General features: G+C 45.9%; 1 protein-coding gene and 1 non-coding gene across 2 annotated transcripts; both read left to right on the plus strand.

Moving 5' to 3' along the window:
* The first annotated feature begins 217 nt into the window (after positions 1–217).
* LOC119923453 (olfactory receptor 14K1-like) lies at positions 218–7872 on the plus strand. Its single transcript, XM_038742829.1, has 3 exons — positions 218–336; positions 523–940; positions 7576–7872. Exons 1-3 carry the CDS (start codon positions 218–220, stop codon positions 7870–7872), a joined length of 834 nt encoding a protein of 277 aa, XP_038598757.1.
* Positions 7873–25303: 17431 nt separating this feature from the next.
* LOC119923587 lies at positions 25304–25411 on the plus strand. The gene has a single exon (XR_005448897.1). It is a non-coding gene; the product is annotated as a U6 spliceosomal RNA (small nuclear RNA).
* Positions 25412–26752: the final 1341 nt, after the last annotated feature.

The raw sequence follows: 26752 nt of genomic DNA on the forward strand, positions 1-26752 counted from the left end.
AGTGAAGTGAAGTGAAGTGGGTTGCCAAAGGTCACACAGCAGATAAGTGGCGAAGCCAGGATTAGAACCCAGATATTTCTGACTGCCAGGCCCGAGGTTTTTCCCACTACACTACACTGCTTCTTACATCTGTGCTTTTCTCGGGATTATTCTCCTTCCCTCAGACCGATCTCAAACAGCATGACCAATGCCACCAAGGTGACAGGATTACTCCTGTATGGATGATCGGGAGATTCAGGAGCTGAAGCGGGTCCATGCGGCGCTGTTCCTTCTGGTCTACCTGGAGGCCCTCTTCATCACTGTCACCATCCTCGACCAGCGCCTCCACTCCCCCATGTAATTCTTCCTTAAGCACCTGTCCTTATTTGATTGCTGCCTCATTTCTGTTAACGTCCCCAAGTCCATCATCAACTCCACGACCGACCACAGAGAAGTCTGTGTTGGGGGCTATGTAGCCCAGGTCTTTTCGTGATTGGTGACAGCTTCAGAGCTGTCCATCATCACATCGATGTTCTATGACAGCTATGCCACCATCTGCCGCCCCCTGTGCTCTCGGGCCATCATGGACCGAGGGGCCTGTGAGAAAATGGCCACCGCCTTTTTGCTCAGCGGTGGGCTCTTCAGGGCGATGTACTCAGCCGGGACGTTCACTTTAAACTTCTGCGAGTTCAGCCTGATACAGCAGTTCTTCTGCAATGTCCCCTCCTTACTGAAAATGTCCTGCTCCGAAATGGACGTTGTTATTGACGTCAGCGTGGCCATCGGCATCGGCTTCAGTTTTGTCTCCATCTCCATCGTTGTCTCCTTCGTCCACATCTTCTCGGATGTGCTGAGGTTCCTGTCCACCGAGAGTCGGGCCAAAGCCTTCTCCATATGCCTACTTCACCTTGCCGTCATCGCCATTTTTCTCTCGACTGGAGCCTTTGCTTACCTCAAGCCCGTGTCACACTCCCCCTCGACCCTGGACCTGCTGGTGTCCCTGTTCTGCTCTGTGTTGCCCCCAACCCTGAAACCCCTAATCTACAGTCTATGGAACAAGGACATGCAGGCTGCCTTGGGAAGGCTGCTGGGTGTGAGAGGATAGTCCAGAGAAACAGGGACATGAAGTTCGCTCTGAGGAAAGTTTTGAGCTAAGACCCATTTCTCAGGAGTAAATCCTTTCTAAATCACCTTGCCCCTGTTTTCCTACTGAAACACAGCCCACACATTCTACTTCTCTAATGCCAGACTACTCACTGTACCTCGATCTCATCCATCGCCCCATCAACCCCTCGCCTACATCCTGCCTCTGGCCTGGAACGTCCTCCCTCTTCGTGTCCAGCAGACAATGACTCTCCCCACCTTCAAAGCCACATTGAAGGTGGATCTCCTCCAAGAAGTCTTTCCTGATTAAGCCATCTTCGTCCACTCCATTCTGTGTCGCCCTTGTAGTTGGATTTGCAGCCTTTATTCACCCCACCCTCTGCCCCACATCACTTATGCCCATATCTGTCATTTATTTATTGGTATTAATGTCTGTCTCCCTCTCTAGACTGTAAACTCGTTGTGGACAGGGAACATGTCTACCAAATCTGTTATACTGCAGTCTCCCAAATTCTTAGTACATTGCCTGGCACATAGTAAGTGCTTAATAAATATGATTGATTGATTGCTACTACTCCAAAAATGGCCACCCCTTGTAGCATCCTAAAATGGCTTCTGGTCATGCTTGCCACGAGAGTTTGCAATAAAGTTCTGGGAGGTCATTCAGTGCCCATCCCCTGCCATACTGCCATTCCTTAGAACAAAGCCCATCAGGAGTGGGGCCCACTTAGATTTCATTCCTCCAACCATTCTCTGCTTCCCTCCTCTACCCTCCCCCCATTTTTTAAAAAATGGCATTTGTTAAGTTCTTACTATGTGCCAAACAGTGCATTAAGCACTGGGATAGACACAAAGTAATTAGACCCCACATGGGGCTCACAGTAAAAGGGAAAGCAGGTATTGAAACCCTATTTTTCAGAGGAGGGAACTGAGGCACAGGGAAGTGAAGCAACCTGCCCAAGGCCACACAGCAGACCAGAGGTGGAGCTGGAATTAGAATCCTGGTCCACTGACTCCCATGCCCGAGCTCTTTCCACGGGTCCTAGCGTGGCTCAGTGGAAAGCACGGGCTTGGGAGCCAGAGGTCATGTGTTCTAATCCTGGCTCTGCCACTTCTCAGCTGCGTGACTTTGAGCAATTCACTTAACTTCTCTGGGCCTCAGGTACCTCATCTGTAAAATGGGGATTAAGACTGTAAATTCCACGTGGGACAACCCGATCACCTTGTATCCTCCCCAGCACTTAGAACAGTGCTTCACACATAGTAAGCACTTAACAAATACCATCATTATTATTTCCATTAGGCCACACTGCATCCGCTGAGATATTCAGATGGTCCTAATTCCCGGCATTAAATGAGTTTCAAATCTCCAGTGTTTTCATTAATTCCAGGAAGGGAATGATGAATAGTCCATTGAAGTTCTTCTAGGAAGGAGTTCCAGAGTGGAAACCAGGTGGGACTGGGAAGTTATTTAGGTTGTGAGGGCTGGGACAACAGGGAGCCCACGATCCCTGCCTTCTGAGATCCCCAGACAGTCAGCTGTCTCAGCGGAGCCCTGGGCCTATCTTCCACTGGGGAATCCCCCAGAAAATAACCCAGCCTTAATCTGAGGGGATGGTGCAGCCAACCAGAGAGTCAAGAAGGGGAGGGAGGATTCTGACAGCTTCCACTGTGTACCCAGACCTTCCTGTCACTGCCACCAGTGTCGAGGACCAACAAGATAAAAATAAATGTGCCACTTGCTAAGCGTTTAGTATGTTCCAAGAACTGTTGGTAAGTGTTGTGGCAGACACAAAACCGTATCTAGACTGTAAGGTCATTGTGGGAAAAAAATCTGCCCGCTTATTTGTATATTGTACTCTTCCAAGAGCTTAGTACATTGCTTTGCACCCAGTAAGTCCTCAGTAAATTCAATTGAATAATGAATGAATGAACAATCAGATGAGGAACAGTCTGAGATGGAGTGAGCCTCTTTCTCAGCAGAGGTTGGTGCTCTCCTGCCCAGGACAGTCCTGTTGACCCCAGGGAGGAGCAGGGGAAAGGTGAGGGGGAGAAATGGGAAATTTCTTTTGTTCCTGCACATTCTTTGGCTGATGTGAGATGAATAAATATGACCCAGTTCCCAGTACAGATCAGAAGAGGAATCTAAGAGAGGAGGAATTTCTCCATGTGTTAAGGGCAGGGAAATCGTCTGATAATTTTATTGTATTTAACTCTCCCAATAGTTTAGTCCGGTGGTCTGCACATAGTAAGCACTCAACAAATCCTAATGACAGATTGACTGATTGATTGTCTATTCCTGGGTCCCTGAAGACATATGAAGGTTAGTAATGTTAGTAACAATATTAGTAGTATCAATCAATAATATATATGAAGATTAAGAATAGTAGCAACATTAGGAGTATCAATCAATTAATCATTGCCTAACTCTATCGATCAATCATATTTATTGAGCGTTTACTGTGTGCAGAACACTAAGAGGCATTTGGGAGAGTGCACTATAACAGAGTTAAAAGACATGTTCTTTGTTCACAACATTCATTTATTCAATCATATTTATTGAGTGCTGTGTGCAGAGCACTGTACTAAGCGCTTGGGAAGTACAACTTGGCAACATATAGAGACGGTCCCTACCCAAAGGTGGGCTCACAGTCTAGAAGGGGGAGAGAGAGAACAAAACAAAACATATTAACAAAATAGAATAAATATGTACAAATAAAATAAATAAATAGAATAATAAATATGTACAAACATATATACATATATACAGGTGCTGTGGGGAGGGGAAGGAGGTAAGGTTGGGGGGATGGGGAGAGGAAGGAGGGGGAGAGGAAGGAAGGGGCTCAGTCTGTGAAGGCCTCCAGGAGGAGGTGAGCTCTCAGTAGGTCTTTGAACGTATGAAGAGAGCAAGCTTGGCGGATGTGTGGAGCGAGGGCATTCCAGGCCAGGGGGATGACGTGGGCCGGGGGTCGACGGCTGGACAGGTGAGAACACGGCACAGTGAGGAGATTAGCGGCAGCGGAGTGGAGGGTGCGGGCTGGGCTGTAGAAGGAGAGAAGGGAGGTGAGGTAGGAGGGGGCGAGGTGATGGAGAGCCTGGAAGCCGAGGGTGAGGAGTTTTTGCCTGATGCGTAGGTTGATTGGTAGCCACTGGAGATTTTTGAGGAGTCTTGAGGACTGCAAGTTTGCAGTCTAGAGGAGGAACTTATTGTACAGAGATATATATGTCTGTATCTTCATAGATATATGAAGATTAGTAATAATAATAGTAGCGGCATCAATCAACCAATCAATCAATGGTATTTATTGAGCACTTACTGATCTCAGAGCACTGTACTAAACCTATGAGAATTAGGGTTGGTAGACCCAATTCCTGATCAAAAGGACCTTACAATCTAGTAATCGCTGTTTGACCCTCCTTGTGTGAAAATCTACCAACATCTACCATTATGTTGTATTGAATTCTCCCAAGTGCTTGAGACAGCGCTCTCTGCACGTGGTAAGTGCTTAATAAATACCATTGATTTACTGATAAGGGAAGACAGACATTAAAGTAAATTGCATATAGGGAAAGCAGTAGAGAATAAGACTAGGGATATAATAATAATAATAGTAATGATATTTCTTAAGCACTTACTATGTGCCAAGCACTGTTCTAAGAGCTGGGGGTACATACAAGGTAAGCAGGTTATCCCACGTGAGGCTCACAGTCTAGATTCCCATTTTACAGATGAGGCAACTGATGTTCATCATCATCATCAATCGTATTTATTGAGCGCTTACTATGTGCAGAGCACTGTACTAAGCGCTTGGGAAGTACAAATTGGCAACATATAGAGACAGTCCCTACCCAACAGTGGGCTCACAGTCTAAAAGGGGGAGACAGAGAACAAAACCAAACATAGTAACAAAATAAAATAAATAGAATAGATATGTACAAGTAAAATAAATAAATAAATAAATAGAGTAATAAATATGTACAAACATATATACATATATACAGGTGCTGTGGGGAAGGGAAGAAGGTAAGAAGGGGGGATGGAGAGGGGGACGAGGGGGAGAGGAAGGAAGGGGCTCAGTCTGGAAAGGCCTCCTGGAGGAGGTGAGCTCTCAATAGGGCCTTGAAGGGAGGAAGAGAGCTAGCTTGGTGGATGGGCAGAGGGAGGGCATTCCAGGCCCGGGGGATGACGTGGGCCAGGGGTCGATGGCGGGACAGGCGAGAACAAGGTACGGTGAGGAGATTAGCAGCGGAGGAGCGGAGGGTGCCGGGTGGGCTGTAGAAGGAGAGAAGGGAGGTGAGGTAGGAGGGGGTGAGGTGATGGAGAGCCTTGAAGCCCAGGGTGAGGAGTTTCTGCCTGATGCGCAGATTGATTGGTAGCCACTGGAGACTTTTTGAGGAGGGGAGTAATATGCCCAGAGCGTTTCTGGACAATGATAATCCGGGCAGCAGCTGGATGTTAAGTGGCTTTCCCAAGGTTACACAGCAGAAAAGAGGTGGAGGCAACATTGGAACCCACATCCTCTGACTCCCAAGCCAGAGTCTCTTACGCTGCTTCACACGTAAGCCATCCTTCTCATATAAGTGCTGTGGGGCTGAGGTATCAAAGTGCTTATGAGGTACAGACCTCAGGTTGTAGGCGAACCAGAAGGGAGCAGGAACAGAGTGATGGCATGAGAGTTTAGTCAGGGAAGGCTACTGAGAGGAGGTACGATTTTAATAAGGCTTTGAAGCCGGGGAGAATGATCACCCGTTGGTTATGAAGAAGGAGGAAATTCCAGGCCAGAGGGAGGTTGTAGACAAGGGGTCATTGGAGAGATGGACGAGATCGAGATTCACCGAATAGGTTGGCATTAGAGGAGTGAAGTGTCCGGGCTGGGTTGTAGTGCAAGATTAGCGAGCAGGTAAAAGGGTAAGAGCTGATGTGAGTTGGTGCTTGATATGGAGAGGGTTGTGTAACCACTGGAGGCTTTTGAGGAGAGGGGAGATGGGCATATATAACAAAGCAAGCAGGGGAGTCTGTGTAGCCTTGGTCTTTGCTGATAATGAAGAATATCATTCTTCATTACAGCCTTCATTTCATTCACAGTCTTCTAGACTGTGAGCCCGTTGTTGGGTAGGGCCCGTCTCTATATGTTGCAAACATGTACTTCCCAAGCGCTTAGTACAGTGTTCTGCACACAGTAAGCGCTCAATAAATCAATTGAATGAATGATTGAATGAATAAAATGGGCATCATTTCTGGGGAAAGAATCTGTCCTGTATCAAGACAGAAATGACAAGACGAGGTTCCGTCCATGAAGTTGCCCAATCATGCAATCAATTAATGGTATTTACTGAGTGTTTATTATGTACAGAGAGCACTATACTAACTGCTCGGAAGATACAACAGAATTAATAATAATAATTGTGGTATTTGTTAAGTGCTTTCTATGTGCCAGGCATTGCACTAAGCAAAGTAGATACAAGCAAATCATGTTGGACATTGTCCCTGTCCAACATGGGACTTACAGTCTTAATCCCCATTTTACAGATGAGGTAAATGAGGCAGAGAGAAGTGAAGTGACTTGTCCAAGGCCACACAGCAGAATTAGCAGAAGCGTTCCCCTCCCATAATGAGCTTCAAGTCTCGAACCTTCTCTCTGAGTGTTTTCATCCTTATCTTTATTTGCCCCTCCCACAGCCCCAGGGCACTTATGTTCATATCAGTAAATCATTCACTACTATTAATGTCTGCCCCTGCTCCAGAAAGGTAGCTCGTTGTGGGCAGGAAATATGTCTACCAGCTATGCTAGACTATTTATAGCACACTCACCCAAGGGCTTAGCATAGCGTTCTGCAGGCAGTAAGCACTCAATAAATACAATGGATTGATTGACCGATTGATTGATTGTCTGAAATCAGGTCCAACCACAAGATGTTTAAAGGCATCCTGTCAGGTATGGCCAACTTTTCCACGTTGACAGAATTCCTCCTGCTGAGATTCTTGGAGGTCCGGGAGCTGCAGCTGGTCCATGCTGTGCTGTCCCTCCTGGTCTACCTGGCAGCCCTGATAGGAAATATCCTCATCGTCTCTGTATCTGCCCTCGACTGGTGCCACACTCTTGTGTACTTCTTCCTCAGGCACCTGTCCTTCAATGATCTGTGTCTCATCTCTGTCACCATCCCCAAATCCGTCCTCAACTCCCTGACTGAGTGTAGAGAAATCTCCCTCCTGGGCTGGGCTGTCCAGCTCTTTATAGTGGTTTCCTTTGCTGTGTCAGAGCTGTCCTTCCGCACGACAATGTGCTATGACCGCTATGCCACCATCTGCCACTCCCTGTGCTATGACTTCATCATGGATTGAGGGGCCTTTGGGAAGATGGTGACCGTCTCCTGGCTCAATGAGGAGGGGGACTCTTCGGGACGATATACTCAAATAGGACGTTCACATTAAGCTTCTGCTAGTTCAACGTGATCTAGCAGTTCTTCTGTGATATCCCCTCATTACTGAAGATCTCCTGTTCGGAAACGTACATTGTTGTTGACGTCGGCGTGACTGTGGGTATCGGCTTTAGGTCCTTCTCCTTTGTCTCCATCATCGTCTCTTGCATCCGCATCTTCTCGGCCATACTGAGGTTCCCGTCCAACAAGAGTTGGGCCAACGCCTTCGACAACTGCCTGCCCAACCTTGCCGTCATCACTGTTTATTTCTCGACTGGATCTGTTACCTATCTCAAGCCCGTTTCAGACTCCCCATCAACGCTGGACCTGCTCTTGTCTATGTTCTACTCTGAGGTGCCCCTGCCATGAACCCCGTCATCTACAGCCTGAGGAACCGCGACATGAAGGCCTCCATGGGGAGGATGCTGGTTGTGACAGGATGGTCCTGAGGAAATGGGACACATGAAGACCGCCATGGGGAGGGGGCTGAGCATGAGAGGATGGTACTGAGGAAGAGAGTCAGGCAGACTGCCCTGCGGAATGTCCTGGATGTGTGGGATGACCCTGAGTAATAGGGATACGAAGGCCTCTCTGAGGAAAACTGTGAGCTAAGACCCATTTACCAAGAGTCAAATAAACCTTTCCACATCAATTTGCCCCCTCCTACCTCACCACCCTGTTGTACTACTATAACGCAACCTGTACACTTCACTCCTCTAATACTAGACTAATCACTGTACCTCCATCTTGTCTACTTCACTGTCGACCCCTCGCCTGCGTCCTGCCTCTGGCCTGGAATTCCGTCCCTCTTCATGTCCAATAGACAATGACTCTCCCCACTTTCAAAGCCATATTGAAGGTACATCTCCTCCAAAAGGCCTTCGCTGACTAAGCCCTCCTCTCTCACTCCCTTCTGTGTTGTCTGTGCACTTGGATTTGCACATTTTATTGACTCCTCCTTCTGCCCCACAGCACTTATGTCCATATCTGTTATTTAGTTATTTATTTATATTCATGTCTATCTCACCATCTAGACTGTAGCTCATTGTGGGTGGGGAATATGTCTACCAACTCTTTTGTACTGTATTCTCCCATGTGCTTAGTACAGTACTCTCTACATAGTAAGCATTTAATCGATATGATGAATTGATTGATTACTGTCTGTCTATGCCTTCAAGTCATCTCTGACCCATAGCGATGCCATGGACACAACTCACCCATCTCGCCCCACCTCCATCTGCAATTGTTCTGGTAGTGGATCCATAGAGTTTTCTTGGTAAAATCCAGAAGTGGTTTACCATTGCCTCCTTCCAAGCAGTAAACTATACTCTCCACCCTTGACTCTCCCCCATGCCGCTGCTGCCCAGCGCAGGTGAGTTTTGACCTGTAGCAAATTGTCTGCCACTCGCTAGATCACTGCCCAAACTAGGAATGGAAATCCTTTTGCTTGACTTTCCCTCCTGTCCTGGAGAGTGGTAGAGAGCTGGAAACTCTCCGGGAGCGACCCTGAGAGGGGATGATTGATTGCTACTACTCCAAAAAGGCCACCGCTTGTTGCATCCTAAGATGTAACAGATCTAAGATGGCTTCTGTGATACTCGCCACCAGAGGGGAAAGTAAAGTGCTGGGAGGTCATACAATGCTTATTCCCTCCCACCACCCTGTTCCTTTGGACAGGCCCCATGAACAGTGAGGCCCTCTTAGATTTCATTCCTCTAACCATTAGTATATGTTAAGTGCTTAGTGTGTTCCAGGAACTGAACTAAGCACTGGGGAGATACAAGCTAATCAGATTAGACACAGTCCCTGACCCACTTGGGACTCACAGTCTTAGTGTCCAATTTAGAGAAGAGGAAACTGAGGCCCAGAGAAGTGAAGGCATTTGCCCAAGGTCACACAGCAGACAAATGGCGGAGGCAGGATTAGAATCCAGGTCCTTCGGATTCCAAAACCGGTGCTCTACCCATTAGGCCATAACGCTTCTCCTCAGCTTCCTCCTAAAATAAAAAGATTTTTGAGGAGGTATTTCATTGCCTGTTCGTGTATCCTCTTGACCGTAAGGTCACTGTGGGCAGGGAGCATGTTTATCAACTTAAATTTATTATCCTTTCCCAAGGTTTTAGTACAGTGCTGTGCACACAGTAAGAGCTCAACAAATACCTTTGATTCATTCATTCCTCTAGACCACAAGCTTCTTGTGGCCAGAGAATGTTTCTACCAAGTCTGTCATATGGTACTTTTCCAAGCACCTCATACTGTGCTCTGCATAGAGTAGCTGCTCACTAAATACCATTGATTCACTGATCTAAATGAACTGACTGATCTATTGATCTGAGACGATTTTCTTCCCATCAGCCCCCTCCCCCCAAAATCTCCCAGAGACCACCACAGCTGAACCTGGAGTATAAAGCCAAGAGGGTGGATAAAGGGGGAGTGTTATATCGTTCCATTGTACTCTCCCAAGAACTCAGTTCAGTGCTTTGCACACAGTAAGCGCTCAATAAATAGAATTGAAAGAATGAACGAGTGAATGAATGAATGAGTGTAGGCTGACAATGCTTCATGCCTCTGTCTCTGCTAGTAACAGCAGTATGGCAGATACATTGTTCCTGTCTAACATGGGGTCACAGGCTAAGCGGGAGTGAAAGCAGGTGTTTTATTCCCATTTTACAGATCAGGTAACTGAGGCACAGGGAAGTACAGTGATTTGCCCAAGCTCACACAAATGACCAGTAGAGGCCTTGGGATGAGAACTCAGCTTGTCCGACTCCCAGGCCCAGACTGTTTCCATTAGGCCATGCTGCTTCTTCTGAGATATTCAGACGGTCCTAATTCCTGTCATGAAATGAGGTTCAGATTCCCAAGGTTTTTATTAATTCTGGAAAAGGAATGATGATTAGTCCGTTGTTGTTGTTCTAGGAAGGAGTTCCAGACTGAGATAGACGTGGGACTGGGCAGTTGTGAAGGTCAGTACTACACGATTCTGGCCTTCCAAGATATCTGGACAGTCAACTGTCTCAGCAGAGCCCTGGGCCCATCCTCCAAATGGGAATACCAAAGGAAATACACTGGCCGTCACCTGCGGGGATGGTGCAGCCATCTGGAGAACCAAGGGGAGGAGGGATGATCCTGACAGCCCTCTCCCCTCACCCAGACCCTCCTATCACCCTAATCTGTGTCCAGGACTGACAAGACAAAAAGAACTGTGCTATTTGCTAAGTGTTTAGTATATCCCAAGAATTGTTGGTGAGCACTGAGGTAAATATAAGACTCTAAGTTCTCTGTGGGCAGGGAAAGTGTCTGCTAACTCTATTGTATTCTCCCAATCATTTAGTCTAGAGCTCCTCACAGAGTAAATGCTCGAAAATACAATTGATTGATTTCGACAAGAAAATCAGATCAGGAACAGTCTGAGAGGTTACAGTAGAGAGGTTTAGATATTTGTCTATATCTTTATAGCCATATGAAGATTTGTAAGAGTAATAACAATAGTATCAACCAATCAGTAGTATTTCTTGAACATTTACCATTCACAGAGCACTGTACTAAGCACGTGAGAATTATAGTTGATAGACACAATTCCTGACCAAAAGAACCTTACAATCTAGTAATCTCTTTCTCCCCCACCTTATGGGCAGGGAATGTGTCTACCAATGCTGTCGTATTGTATGTTCCGAAGTGCTTAATACAGAGCTCTGCAATCAATAAATCAATCAATCGTATTTATTGAGCGCTTACTATGTGCAGAGCACTGTACTAAGCGCTTGGGAAGTACAAATTGGCAACACATAGAGACAGTCCCTACCCAACAGTGGGCTCACAGTCTAAAAGGGGGAGACAGAGAACAGAACCAAACATACCAACAAAATAAAATAAATAGGATAGAAATGTACAAGTAAAATAAATAAATAGAGTAATAAATATGTACAACCATATATACATATATACAGGTGCTATGGGGAAGGGAAGGAGGTAAAATGGGGGGATGGAGAGGAGGACGAGGGGGAGAGGAAGGAAGGGGCTCAGTCTGGGAAGGTCTCCTGGAGGAGGTGAGCTCTCAGCAGGGCCTTGAAAGGAGGAAGAGAGCTAGCTTGGCGGAGGGGCAGAGGGAGGGCATTGCAGGCCCGGGGGATGACGTGGGCCGGGGGTCGACGGCGGGACAGGCGAGAACGAGGTACAGTGAGGAGATTAGCAGTGGAGGAGCGGAGATTGTGGGCTGGGCCGTAGAAGGAGAGAAGGGAGGTGAGGTAGGAGGGGGCGAGGTGATGGAGAGCCTTGAAGCCCAGGGTGAGGAGTTTCTGCCTGATGCGCAGATTGATTGGTAGCCACTGGAGATTTTTGAGGAGGGGAGTATTATGCCCAGAGCGTTCCTGGACAAAGATAATCCGGGCAGCAGCATGAAGTATGGATTGAAGTGGAGAGAGACACGAGGATGGGAGATCAGAGAGAAGGCTGGTGCAGTAGTCCAGACGGGATAGGATGAGAGCTTGAATGAGCAGGGTAGCAGTTTGGATGGAGAGGAAAGGGCGGATCTTGGCAATGTTGTGGAGCTGAGACCGGCAGGTTTTGGTGACGGCTTGGATGTGAAGGGTGAATGAGAGAGCGGAGTCGAGGATGACACCAAGGTTGCGGGCTTGTGAGACGGGAAGGATGGTAGTGCCGTCAACAGAGATGGGAAAGTCAGGGAGAGGACAAGGTTTGGGAGGGAAGACAAGGAGCTCAGTCTTCGACATGTTGAGCTTTAGGTGGCAGGCGGACAACCAGATGGAGATGTCCTGAAGGCAGGAGGAGATGCACATGCTCTGCACATGGTAAGTGCTCACTAAATACCATTAGTTGATTGATAGGTGTAGACAGACATTAAAGGAAATTATGGGATGGGGAAACAGTAGAGAATAAGATTATGGGTATAAGTGCTGTGATGCTGGGGTGAGTATTAGTAGAGAAGCAGAGTGGCTTAGTGGAAAGAACATGGGCTTGGGAGTCGGAGGTCGTGGGTTCTAATCCTACCACTGCCACTTGTCTGCTGTGTGACCTTGGGATGAGGTGGAGGAGGAAGAGGAAGAGGAGAAAGAAAAGGAGGAGGAGAAGAAAAAAGAGGAAGCGAGGAGGAAAAGGAGAAAGAAAGGAAAGAAAGGAGAAGGAAAAAGGAAAAGGAGGAGTAGGAGAAGAAGCAAGAGGAGGAGGAGGAGAAGAAGAAGAAGGAAGAGGATGAACGCTTACTTGGGAGAGTACAATCTAAACAATGTAACAGAGTTGATAGACACAGTCCCTTCCTACAAGGACCTTAGAGTCTAAAGGGGGACTGAATCAATTAATCAATCAATCACATATTTATTAAGCACTTACTGCCTGCAGAGCATTGCACTGAACGTTTGGGAGAGTACAATACGACAGAGCTGATAGATACAATCAAATTAATCAATCAATCAGTGGTATTGATTGAGGGCTTACTACTAAGCACTTGAAAATGTACAATATAATCAATGGTGTTATTGAATACTCACCATTCATTCATTCATTCAATCGTATTCAATCAATCAATCAATCGTATTCATTGAGCGCTTACTGTGAGCAAAGCACTGTACTAAGTGCTCGGAAAGTGCAATTCGGCAATGGATAGAGACAACCCCTACCCATCAACGGGCACCATATGCAGAACACTGTATGAAGCACTTGGGAAAGTACAATATAGCAGAGTTTCCTGCCCATAAGAAGCTTACATTCTAGAGGGGAAGACAGAATTTACCAGTCTACTCTATTCATGACACCTTCCCATCACAGGGGATGAACCCAGACTCGGAAATTCGAACTCAGTTCAGAACCCCCATTTCCACGGCTGCCCCATCCCTAATCTTTTCCTGTCTTGGACCCTGGTTCACAGATCAGTTCTTGCTCTTCTTCTCTCTCAGACTCCAATTGATAGACCTGTGCCTCATCTTCTCTTCTCTTGGAACCTATCTCTTCTGGAAGGTCACAACTCCTTCCAGAGGCATTCCCTGATTAAGCCTTATGTACTTAAGGCTTCCCACAGCACTTATGTGCATATCTGTAATTCATTTATTTATATTAATGTTCCTCTCCCCCTCTAGACTGTAACCTCACTGTGGGCAGGGAATGTGTCTACCAACTCTATTATATTGTTCTATTGGAGTCTCCCAAGCACTTAGTACAGTAAGTGCTCAATAAATACAAAATAAATAAATGACTGATTAATTAATTGATTGATTGACCCCTGCCCACAGTGAATTTACAGTTTAGAGGGGGAGACAGACATTAATATACATAAAGAAATTAGAGATATGGACATAGGTTCTGTGAGGCTGAGGGTGGTTGTTTCCTCAGCTGTAAAATGGAGATTCAATACCTCTTCTCCGTCCTACTTAAACTGTAAGTTCCGTGTGGAATGGGGGCTATTTCAGATCACATTGCCTGGTATCTACACCATTGATTGACCAAATTGAGAACTTAACGATGCCACAATTATTATTATCATCTGTTTGGAAAAATGAGTCTTTTTTAGTTTTGAAATATCTCTTTCCCTTCTCTATCCATTCCCCATTGTCCACGTTCTTTCCCCAGGCTGAAACCCCCTCCCCAACATATCCCACAGAACAGAGTTATCCCGTGTGTTTTAAACTCTCCTAAAATTTCACCTCCTCCAGTCAGTATTGGAAATGAAGTCTCATGCTTCTACAGGATTTTCCAGGTTTTTCCAATTTCGTTCTCTACACTGACAGCTCCCTGTGGGCAGAGAACATGTCTATCAACTCGTATTGTATGTCAACTCTTTTTATTGTACTCTTCAAGGGCTTAGTCTCACGTTTTGCACACGGTAGGCACTCAATTAATACCATTGTTTGATTGTTGCACTCAGTGGGCACTCAATAAATCCTGTTACCAAATATGATTACCACCACCACCACCACTAGAACCACATTCAAACATCATTAGGGTTCACTTTTCTATTTGCATGTATTAGATGAACAATTATAGGCTTCCTAAAATAGGGATCAGAAATTCTCCAGGATCATGGAAATTTATAATGGCAATCTCTGCCTTTTGATTTACTGCCCATCTTCTTCCTGATGATTCCCAATATTTGCTTGGACTCTTTGGTTTCCACAGCCAGTTAAGATTTAGCAATCTCAGTAACAAGTTGGGATGTGAGAATTTAGAGCCAACCACTCCTTAGTTGTAGCTCGGATTATTTTCCATGGCTACGTTCCTTGGCATTTGTCCAGACTCTAGATTATTTAATGTTTCCTCCATTATCTGGACCAGCAAGAATGTGTGCACACGAAAATGGCATTCACCAAGTGCAAACGTTTAGTATCACCTACAAACTTGGTGATTGCCTTGTACACAGCCTCTCCCAGAACATTCCCTGTCTGACTGGGAAGTAAAGGGCAGTAAATTCCCTCTGACTATGTGACTCTGACCGTAACTCTGTGTGCAAGTGTATGAGGTTGCATTTCAGGATATACATACTTGTATTATTTTTTATGGGTCATGGTGCATTTGTGCTTGGTGATGATGATCATGATCATGATAATAATAGTAGCAATGATAATAATAACATTTGTTAAGCACTTACTATATGCCAAGCATTGTACTGAGTGTAGGAGTAAATATAAAATAATTAGATTGGGCACAATCCTAGTCCAAATGTGCCTTACAATCTAAGGGGGAAGAAGAACAGGTATTACATCACCATTTTACAGTTGAGGAAATTGAGGCACAGAGAAGTTAAGTGATTTTCCTAATGTCACACAGCCATGCAGATGGTAAAACCAGGACTAGAACCCAGCTCCTCTGACTTCTGGGTCAGTGATTTTCCCACTAGGCCATAAGGAAGGAAAAATATTTAAAGTAAAAGAAAGAGAAGAACTTCAGAACCAGGGCCTTCTTGTAATTTCTACTTTGGGTGCATATGTATATAAAATAAATGCAAAATTAGTGATTTTATAAAGAAGAAGTGCTGGGGAAGCTTAGGGAAGCAGCGTGATTTAGTGGATAGAGCATGGACCTGGAAGTCACAAGACCTGGTTTCTAATCCTGGTTCTGGCACTTGTCTGCTGTGTGACCTTGGGCAAGTCACTTAACTTATCTATGCTTCAGTTACCTCAGTTGTAAAATGGGTATTACAATTGTAGCCCCCATATGGGACAGGGACTCTCTCCCACCTGATTTGCTTGAATCCACCCCAGAGCTTAGTACAGTGTCTGCACATGATAAGCACTTCACAAATATCACAATTATTATTGTTATATTATTATAATTATCGTTATTGTTATCTCCCTCCTAACATTCCTTTCCAAATTCCTCCAATGAGTTGTTTAAACCCACTGCTTCCACCCTCTCTCCTACAATTCTCTCCTTGACACCCTGAAATCTGGGTTCTGCCCCCTTCACTCCATCGAAACTGCTCTCTCTAAGGCCACTAATGACTTCCTTCTTGCCATATCCAATGGTCTCTACTTTATCCTAATCTTCCCTAGCTTCTCAGTTGTCTTTGATGCTATGTACCAATTAAACAATCAATCAGTGGTATTTATTGAGCTTTTATTGCGTGCAGATCACAATACTCAACCCTTGGAAAAGTATAATACAATAAAGTTGGAAGACATGATCCTTGCCCATAAGCAGCTTACAGTCAACAGGATGGGTTTACACCCCTGTCCTCCATGTCCTCCCAGTCTTCCCAACATCCGGTGGGAAGCTTTCCATTTCTCCTCCCTGGGATTGAAATTCATTTCTGCAGGGAAAAAAAAGGTGTGAGAACATCCTGTGGTCAGATCCACTTATCCTCAGATTCTTGGGAAAAATGGATGCTAAAACAAAGGTCACAAGCCACTGGGCACTGAAATTAGGACAAAGAGAGCAACCTGAATATGCTCAATTTATCCCAGGATGGCCCTGCCTGACTCCATGATTAAGGTTTTAGTTTAACAAAAATATTTCATTATGCTTCACCACCACACTGGGAGGATGATTTTGCCATGCTTTCCTGCTCTTTGAAGGCAGATGAAGCCCTGAAGATCTTGATGGTGGAGATAGGATGGGCTGACAGTGATAACAGCTGCAGGGGTGAGTTAGCAGCTTTTCTGGGAGAGGGGCATGACCAGACAACCATGGAAAAAGATTTCACACTCAGGGCTTTACCTACGGTTGCTAGTGACCAAAAATATAGCAGACAGCAAGGGCTGGGGTAGGGGTTGGTCAGTACAGCCACTCCCCTCCCGAGCCCTTTGTTAACAGGGGAACTGTCTCTCCATTGCTGATACCCTCACATTGCATCTCCATCATCCGATAATGTCTATTCTTGAGCTTTGGCGTTCATGAGATTCAAGTCCAACTGATTCCAACTTACTTCCAGCAGTTCTAGAGTGAGTCCCACTGATTTGAGAAGCAATGGTCATCAGATTCTTTTATGCAACAACCATGGTGAAATAAAGAACCTGAGAGGTTTGGAGGGTGAGTTTGGAGAATAAAAGGGAAGAATGGAGGGGAGATATGGAGGGGAAATGAGTACAAACTGAAAGAGCAGAGCACAACAGTTATTATGGTGTACTTAGTTTGATTCCACCTCCACGGTGCCACTGTAGCCTCGAGGCACTTCTGTGGTCCTGCTCTCCTTGGCCACCTAGCTCACCCTACTCCAATGGGAGGTAGGATTATGACCGTGGCAGTAAAGTCCCAGTAGGTGGTAGCAAGAAATCAGTAAGTGGTTTCTCCTGGGCCTTTATCACGGCAACCTTCCTGCCCCAGGAAACATGAAATGATACCGAAGGAGAGACTGTGGAGTCTTTCAGATGTTGGTTTTTATGGTATTTGATAAGTGGTTACTATGTAACAGGCACTGTACTAAGCTCTTGGGGTAGATAAAAGCTAATCAGGTTAGACACAGTCCAGATCCCATGTGGAGCTCACAGTCTTAATTCTCATTTTTCAGATGAGATAACTGAGGCCCAGAGAAGGGAAGTGACTTGCTCTCTAACTATGTGCTACTCTCAATGGTCATGTTGGAAGTAGGTCGTAATCAGTTGGAACTCGAATCCGACAGACAAGTGGCAGAGTCGGGATTAGAACTCAGGTCCTCTGACTCCCAGGCCTGTGCTCTATCCACTAGGCCATGTTGTTGTCCCTCAGAACACTGGGAGGTGTATGCTTAGCAGGCATCTCTCTCTGCCTCTCTCCTCCCCATCAATCAGCACCCAGGAGCCATCTGAGAACCATTCTATGCTCACAGTGGCTTTTACGTGTCAAGATTAAAACTGATTCTTTTCTGAAACCCCTGACAAGAGGTGATCCAAACTAAAATCGAGGGGTTTTTATACCTGAGGTTCTGGAAATGGAAAGATGGGATCCCTGGGAGAGTGCTCTTCAAGGATAAGCAGTCAGGTCTCCAACCCTAAGGCTGTGGTTAGGAGCTATAGAATTTCTACTGAAAGCCCTGAAATCTTATTAGCAGAGAAAGGGTTTCATTCATTCTTTCATTCATTCAACAGCATTTATTAAGCACTTACTCTCTGAGGAGCACTGTACTAAATGCTTGGGAGAGTACAACTGTAAACAGACACATTCCCTGCCGACAAAGAGCTTACAGGCTAGAGGAGGAGAAAGACATTAATATAAACACATATATTACAGAAATGTAAATAGGTGTTGTGGGGAGGGGAGGCAGGATGAATTAAGGGAGCAAGTCAGGGCTATACAGAGGAAGAGGGAGAAGAGGAAAGGAGGGCTTAGTCAGAGACGGCCCCTTGGAGGAAATTTCCCTTCAGTAATGCTTGAAAGGAGAGAGAGTGACTGCTGGTCAGATATCAGGAGGGAGGGCGTTCCGGGCCAGAGACAGGACATGAGTGAGAAGTTGGCAGCGAGATAGATGAGATCAAGGTACAGTGAGAAGACTAGCATTTAACAAGTGAAGTTGTGCAGGCTGGGTTGTAGTAGGAGAGTAGCAAGGTGAGGTAGGAGGAGGCAAGGTGATTGAATGGTAAACCAATGGTAAGGAGATTCTATTTGATGTGGAGGTGGATGGGCAACAACTGGAGGTTCGTGAGGAGTGGGGAAGCATGGCCTGAACGTTTTTGTAGAAAAATTATCTGGGCAGCAGAGTGAAATATGGACTGGAGTGAGGAGAGACAGGAGTCAGGGAGGTCATCAAGGAAACAGATACATGAATCTAGGTGTGGTAGGATAAGAGCTTTGACTAATATGGTAGCAGTCTGGATGGAGAGGGAAGGGTGGGTTTGGCAATGATGCGCAGACCGAACCAACAGGATTTAGTAATGGGATGAATATGTATGTTGAATGAGAGACAGGAGCCAGGGATAACACCAAGGTGATGGGCTTGTGGGTCAGGAAGGATGATGGGGCCATCTACAGTGATGGGAAAGTCAGGGGGAGGACAGAGTTTTGGTGGGAAGATAAAGAGTTCTGTTTTGGACATGATAAGTTGGAGATAATATAATATAATAATATGATGGCATTTATTAAGCGCTTACTATGTGCAAAGCATTGTTCTAAGCGCTGGGGAGGATGCAAGGTGATCAGGTTGTCCCACGTGGGGCTCACAATCTTAATCCCCATTTTACAGATAAGGTAACTGAGGCCCAAAGAATCAATCAATCAATCGTATTTATTGAATGCTTACTGTGTGCAGAGCACCGTACTAAGCGCTTGGGAAGTACAAGCTGGCAACATATAGAGACAGCCCCTACTCAACAGTGGGGTCACCGTCTAGAAGGGGGAGACAGAGAACAAAAGCAAACATACTAACAAAATAAAATAGAATAGATAGGTACAAGTAAAATAAATAAATAAATAAATAAATAGAGTAATAAATATGTACAAACATATATACATATATACAGGTGCGGTGGGGAAGGGAAGGAGGTAAGATGTGGGGGATGGAGAGGGGGACGAGGGGGAGAGGAAGGAAGGGGCTCAGTCTGGGAAGGCCTCCTGGAGATGAGCTCTCAGTAGGGCCTTGAAGGGAGGAAGGGAGCTAACTTGGCAGATGGGCAGAGGGAGGGCATTCCAGGCCCGGGGGAGGACATGGGCCGGCGGTCGATGGCGGGACAGGAAGGCTGAGTAGGTGCAAATTAGGTTGTCGTTAATGTAACTTGGTGATAACGAGGGCCTTTTTCCCGGGGTGGCGGGGGGGGAGTCTATGGCGTCTATGGCGGACCGGACCAGGAAGAGGGGTTGGGGGGCACTATAAGGAAGGTCGCTTAAGTGGGTGGGGGTGGAAGCAGGAGGCGTCTATGGCGGCGCTAGGAGGAGAGGAGCCTTTCGGGAGCAGCAGGGGCCACGCGGTGTGATGGTGGGCGGGCGGGCCTCTCGGGAACGGAGTCCTGGGCGTCTATGGGGGCGCTCTGAGGAGAGGATCCTTCCGGGAGCAGCGGGGTCCACGCGGTGTGATGGCGGGCGGGCGGGCCTCTCGGGAACGGAGTCCCGGGTGTCTATGGGGGCGCTCTGAGGAGAGGATCATTCCATCCTCATCAGAGAAGTAAAGTGACTTACCCAAATTCACACAGCTGACAAGTGGAGGAGCTGGGATTTGAACCCATGACCTCTGACTCCAAAGCCCGTGCTCTTTCCACTGAGCCACGCTGCTCCTGGAGAAGATGAGATGACATCCAAGTAAAGATGTCTTGAAGGCAGGAAGAAATATGGGACTACGGAGAGATCAGGGGTGGGGATACAGATTTGGGTACCATCTTAAGAATGATAATAATAATAATAATAATAATAATAACAATAATTGTGGCATTTACTAAGTGCTTACTATGTGCAAAGCACTGTTCTAAGCTCTGGGGAGGATACAAGGTGATCAGGTTGTCGCATGGTGGGGCTCACAGTCTTCATCCCCATTTTTCAGATGAGGTCACTGAGGCACAGAGAAGTGAAGTGACTTGCCCAAGTTCACACAGCTGACAAGTGGTGGAGCCGGGATTTGAACCCAAGACCTGTAACTCCCAAGCTCGGGGTCTTTCCACTAAGCCACGCTGCTTCATAGACGTGGTAGTATCTCGCCACCGACCCATTGCCCACAACCTGCCTCCGGCCTGAAATTACCTCACTCCTCAAATATGACAGACAATTACTCTCCCACATCTAAGCCTTATTGAAGGCACATCTCCTTCCAGAGGTCTTCCCTGATTAATCCCTCCTTTCCTCTTCTCCCACTTCCTTCTGTGTCATCCTGACTTTGTTATTTATCCCCCTTCCCAGCCCCACAATACTTAGGTACATATCAGTAATTTATTTACTTATATTAATGTCTGTCTTCCTTTCTAAACTGTCAGCTCGTTGTGGGCAAGGAATGTGTCTGCTTATCATTCCATTGTACTCTCCAAAGCACTTAGTACAGTGCTCTGCACACAGTAAGCACTCAATAAACATGATTGAATTAATGAATGAAAGGATAAGTGATCAGAGAGGTGGGTGGATATGAGGGTTGAAGGAGGGAAAATAATTAGGGATAATACTGAAATTTCAGGTTTGTGAGACCAGGAGGAAGGCGATCCTCGGTAGTCAGTGGTGATAAGAAAGTCTGGGACAGGAGAGGATTTCATGGAAAGTTGAATTCATTATTATTCGCGTTGAGTTGGAGGTATTGGCAGGACATTCAAGTTGAAATACACTGATTACTGGAGGAAATGTGAGATTGCTGAAAAGGAGAAAGGTCAAGGCTGGAAAGGTAGATTTGGAGTCATCAATGTTGAGATAGTGAGGCTTATGGGACCTAGGACTGAGCCTTGTGTGATCCCCTAGGTTAAGGGGATGGAAAGCAGAGGAAGAGCAGTAGAAAGTAATCAAGAACAATCAGCCAGAGAAGTAGGAAGAGAACCATAAAGGACAGTGTCAGAGAAATCAAGGCTGGACCATGTTTACAGGAGTAGGCAGCAGTAGTAGTGGTGTTAATAGCAGTGGTAGTTGTACTAGTAGTAGTTATAGTAACAGTAGTAGTTGTAATAGTAGTGTAGTAATAGTATTTATTAAACACATACTTTGTGTAGAACTCTGCACTAAGTGCTGGGAAACAATATACAGAATTAGACATGGACCCTGTCCACGGAAGGTCTCACGATCTATGAATCTAGAAGGTCAGGGAGGACTGAAAACAGACAAATTAGGAGCAATAAAACATGAAAGCATCAAAATGGCAATAGGACAAAGAGACTATGCAATACATAAAATGTGCCTATTGTATGCAGCACATGGGAAAGTGGTCCACAACTATCAAAACTAGCTATAATATCAAGGAGGAATTAAGATGGGGTAGCTTATTTATGCTTCTCACAGGGTCGCATCTGGAGAGTTTCCAGTACTCTGCCAGTCTCGACTACAGGAGGGAGAGTGAAGAAGATGCATATCCATTCCATTCCTAGACTGGGCAGTGCCTCACAAGTGCAAGGCAATCTGCTAGAAGTCAAAACTCACCTGTTCTGGGCATCAGCGGCATGGGAGAGAGTCGAGGGTGGAGACTCAAGTTTTCTGCGTGGAAGGAGAAAATGTTAAACCACTTCCATATTTTTACCAAGAAATCTCTATAGATACACTACCAGAATGTTTGCAGATGGAGGTGGGGTGTTCTGGGAGAGATGTATCCGTTGTGTCGCTATGGGTCAGGGATGACTCAACAGCATAAGACAAGACAAGATATGGATTGAGTATATGGCTCAAGTGGTGAAATAAGAAATCAGCTAATGCCAAACACGTAGCATTAGCAATCTTTACATTTGATGTTTCAGGCATATGATCGTAATAATTCTGATATTTGTTAAAGGCTTACTGTGTACGAAGAAGTATATTAAGTGCTGTGGTAAATACAAGATGATTGGTTTGGACACAGTCCTTATCGCATTGAGGCTCACAGTTTAAGTGGGAGGGAGAACCTGTATTTAATTTCCATCTTATTGATGAAAGAACTGAATTGGTGAGAGTTGGGATGCTGGCCAGAACTCTTCAGGAGAGAGACCAAGTGATCCCACCACCCTTCATTAGCACAGGCTCCCTAAAATGGCCCCTGTTTCTCCTCAGTCCCTCCCCCTTGCGGCACCCTCTTCAACTCTCCCATCTTTTCCAGAAATTTCTCTGAAGGAGATTTCCTGCCTCCTTTCAAAAGCCAATTCCTCCACATGAGCATCGGACCCCACTCCTGAGCACCTTATCAAAACTCTCACTCCCTCCCTTTTTCCCTCCCTAATAGCCATCTTGATCCGTTTGATCTCCAATGACATCTTCCCCACTGATGTAAGAAATGCACATGTCTCCCCTCCCTAAAAAATACTTCCCTTGACCCTATGGCTCCCTCTAGTTAATGTCCCATTTCCCTCATATCATTCCTCTCCAAAATCCTTGAGCAAGTTTTCTGTACCATCTGTATCAACTTCCTTTCCTTCAATTCTCTCCTGGACTCCTTCCAGTCTAGCTTCCATCCCCTTAACTCCACAGGAACCGCCTTCTCAAAGGTCACCGATGATTTCCTTCTTGCCAAATCCAATGGCTTCTACTCCATCCTAATCCTCCTTGACCTCTCAGCTGCCTTTGAAACGGTTGATCACCCCTTTCTCGTGGAAATGTTATCCAACATTGGCTTCACTGACTGTCCTATTCTGACACTCCTCGTATCTCTCTTGCCGTTCATATTCAGTCTCCTTCATAGGCTCTTCCTCTGCCTCCCACCCCCTAGCTAATAATGATGATATTTGTTAAGCACTTACTACGTGCGAAGTACTGTTCGAAGTGCTGAATAGTAATTATGGTATTTGTTAAACGCTCACTATGTGCCAAGTATAGTACTAAGCACTGGGGTAGATACAAGGTAATTAGGTTGTCCACGTGGGGCTCACTTTCTTAGCCCCCATTTTGACAGATGAGGTAACTGAGGCACAGAGAAATTAAGTGCCTTGCCCAAGGTCACACAGCAGAAAAGTGGTGGAGTGGGATTAGGACCCACGACCTCTGACTGCTAAGCCCGTGCTCTTTCCACTAAGACCCATTGCTTTGTGGGAGTCCCTCAAGAATAAGTCCTGGGTCCCCTTCTATTCTCCATCTAAAGCTACTCCCTTGGAGAACTCATTCACTCCCATGGCTTCAACCACCACGTCTATGCAGATGACACCCAAGTCAATCAATCAATCAATCAATCAATCAATCGTATTTATTGAGCGCTTACTATGTGCAGAGCACTGTACTAAGCGCTTGGGAAGTACAAATTGGCATCACATAGAGACAGTCCCTACCCGATAGTGGGCTCACAGTCTAAAAGGGGGAGACAGAGACCAGAACCAAACATACCAACAAAATAAAATAAGTAGGATAGAAATGTACAAGTAAAATAAATAAATAAATAAATAAACAGAGTAATAAATATGTACAACCATATATACATATATACAGGTGCTGTAGGGAGGGGAAGGCGGTAAGGCGGGGGGATGGAGGGGGGAGAGGGAGAGGAAGGAGGGGCTCAGTCTGGGAAAGCCTCCTGGAGGAGGTGAGCTCTCAGCAGGGCCTTGAAGGGAGGAAGAGAGCTAGCTTGGCGGATGGGCAGAGGGAGGGCATTCCAGGCCCGGGGGATGACGTGGGCCGGGGGTCGATGGCGGGACAGGCGAGAGCGAGGTACAGTGAGGAGATTAGCGGTGGAGGAGCGGAGGGTGCGGGCTGGGCAGTAGAAGGAGAGAAGGGAGGTGAGGTAGGAGGGGGCGAGGTGATGGAGAGCCTTGAAGCCCAGGGTGAGGAGTTTCTGCCTGATGCGCAGATTGATCGGTAGCCATTGGAGGTTTTTGAGGAGGGGAGTGATATGTCCAGAGCGTTTCTGGACAAAGATAATCCGGGCAGCAGCATGAAGTATGGATTGAAGTGGAGAGAGACACGAGGATGGGAGATCAGAGAGAAGGCTAGTGCAGTAGTCCAGACGGGATAGGATGAGAGCTTGAATTAGCAGGGTAGCGGTTTGGATGGAGAGGAAAGGGCGGATCTTGGCAATGTTGCGGAGCTGAGACCGGCAGGTTTTGGTGACGGCTTGGATGTGAGGGGTGAATGAGAGAGCGGAGTGGAGGATGACACCAAGGTTGCGGGCTTGTGAGACGGGAAGGATGGTAGTGCCGTCAACAGAGATGGGAAAGTCAGGGAGAGGACAAGGTTTGGGAGGGAAGACAAGGAGCTCAGTCTTCGACATGTTGAGCTTTAGGTGGCGGGCGGACATCCAGATGGAGATGTCCTGAAGGCAGGAGGAGATGCGAGCCTGGAGGGAGGGGGAGAGAGCAGGGGCAGAGATGTAGATCTGGGTGTCATCAGCGTAGAGGTGATAGTTGAAGCCGTGGGAGCGAATGAGGTCGACGTCTCCAGCCCTGATCTCTCTCCCTCTCTCCAGTCTCACATCTCCTCCTGCCTTCAAGATATCACTACTTGGATGTCTGCTCATCACCTCAAGCATAACGTATTGAAAAGAAAAACTGTCATCTGAATAGGTGTAAATAATAAGGTGAACTTTAAAAACCTGCATGCGAGCATGGAGAAGCAGCATGGCTCAGTGGAAAAAGCCCGGGCTTTGGAGTCAGAGGTCATGGGTTCAAATCCCGGCTCTGCCACTTATCAGCTGTGTTACTTTGGGCAAGTCACTTCACTTCTCTGGACCTCAGTTACCTCATCTGTAAAATGGGGATGAAGACTGTGAGCCCGCCGTGGGACAACCTGATCACCTTGTTAACCTCCCCAGCTCTTAGAACAGTGCTTTGCACATAGTAAGTGCTTAATAAATATTATTATTATTATTATTAAACTGTTGCTCATTTTGGCAGCATGTATAGTAAAATTAGAAAGATCTAGAGAATATTAGCTATGGCTTCTGTGCAAGGATCCTAGAAAAATTTGTGAAGAGTTCCATATTTATCTTCTGTATTTCTCCTAGATGCTTTCAATCAATGGATTTATTGAGAAAACTATGTGCATATCAATTATTTGTATTTACTGAGTGCTTACTACGTGCAGAACACCACATTAAGCACTTGGGAGAATTAAATATATCAATATAACAGACACTCCCTGCCCACAATGAGTTTACAGTCTAGAGGGGAAGATGGACATTAATATAAATAAATAAGTTGCAGATCTGTACATAAGTACCTTTTGGCTGGGTAGGAGGATGAATGAAGGGAGCAAGTCAGGGCGATGTATAGAGAGTAGAGTAAAAGGAAAAAGGAGGCTTAGACAGGGAGGGACTCTTGGAGGAGATGTGTCTTCAACAGGGCCTTGAAAGGGGAGAGAGAAATTGTCGGATATGAAGAGGGAGGGCATTTCAGGACAGAGGAAAGATGTGTACAAGAGGGTACATGAGATCAAGGTAGAATAAGTAAATTGGCATTAATGGAGTGAAGTGTGCAGGCAGGGTTGTATGAGAAGAGCAGGTAAGAGGGGGAAAAGTGACTGAGCACATTAAAGCCCAAGATAAAGGAGCTTCTGTTCGATGCAGAGATGGAGGGACAAACACTGGAGGCTCTTGAAGAATGGGAAAATATGGACTGAACATTTTTAACGGAAAATGATCTGGGAAGCAAATTGAAGTATGGACCAGAGTGGGGAGAGACAGGAGGAAGAGAGGTCAGTTAGGAGTCTGATACAGTTATCAAGGAGGGATAAGATAAATGCTTTTATTAACATCGTAGCTGTTTGGATTGAGAGGAAATGACAGATTTTAGCTATGTCGTGAAGGTTGAAACGACAGGATTTAGTGATGATGTTGAATGTGTGGGTTACATGAGAGAGATCAATCAAGGATAACAACAAGGTTATGGGCTTGTGAGGTAGGAAGGATGATGGTGCTGACTACAGTGATAGGACAATTGGGGGAGGACTAGGTTCGGTGGGAGGATAAGGAGTTCTGTTTTGGACAGGTTAAGTTTAAGATGATGGTAGGGCATCCAAATAGAGATGTCTTGAAAGGAGGAGGAAATACAAAACTACAGAGAGGGGGAGGGATCAAGGCTGGAGATTTGCATTTGGAAATCATCTGCATAAAATTGGTAATAATAATAATATTTGTTAAGTGCTTACTATGTGCCAGTCATTATAGTAAGCACTGGGGTGGATACAAGCAAGTTGGCTTGGACAAAGTTCCTGTTACAAAAGGGACTCACAATCTCAATTCATATGTTACAGATGAGATAACTAAGTCACAGAGAAGGAAAGTGACTTGCCCAATGTCATATAGCCGACAAGAGGCGGAGCCCTTGCC

Source organism: Tachyglossus aculeatus, unplaced genomic scaffold (genome assembly GCF_015852505.1).
Source record: "Tachyglossus aculeatus isolate mTacAcu1 unplaced genomic scaffold, mTacAcu1.pri scaffold_1_arrow_ctg1, whole genome shotgun sequence".
Taxonomy (NCBI): Eukaryota; Metazoa; Chordata; class Mammalia; order Monotremata; family Tachyglossidae; genus Tachyglossus; species Tachyglossus aculeatus.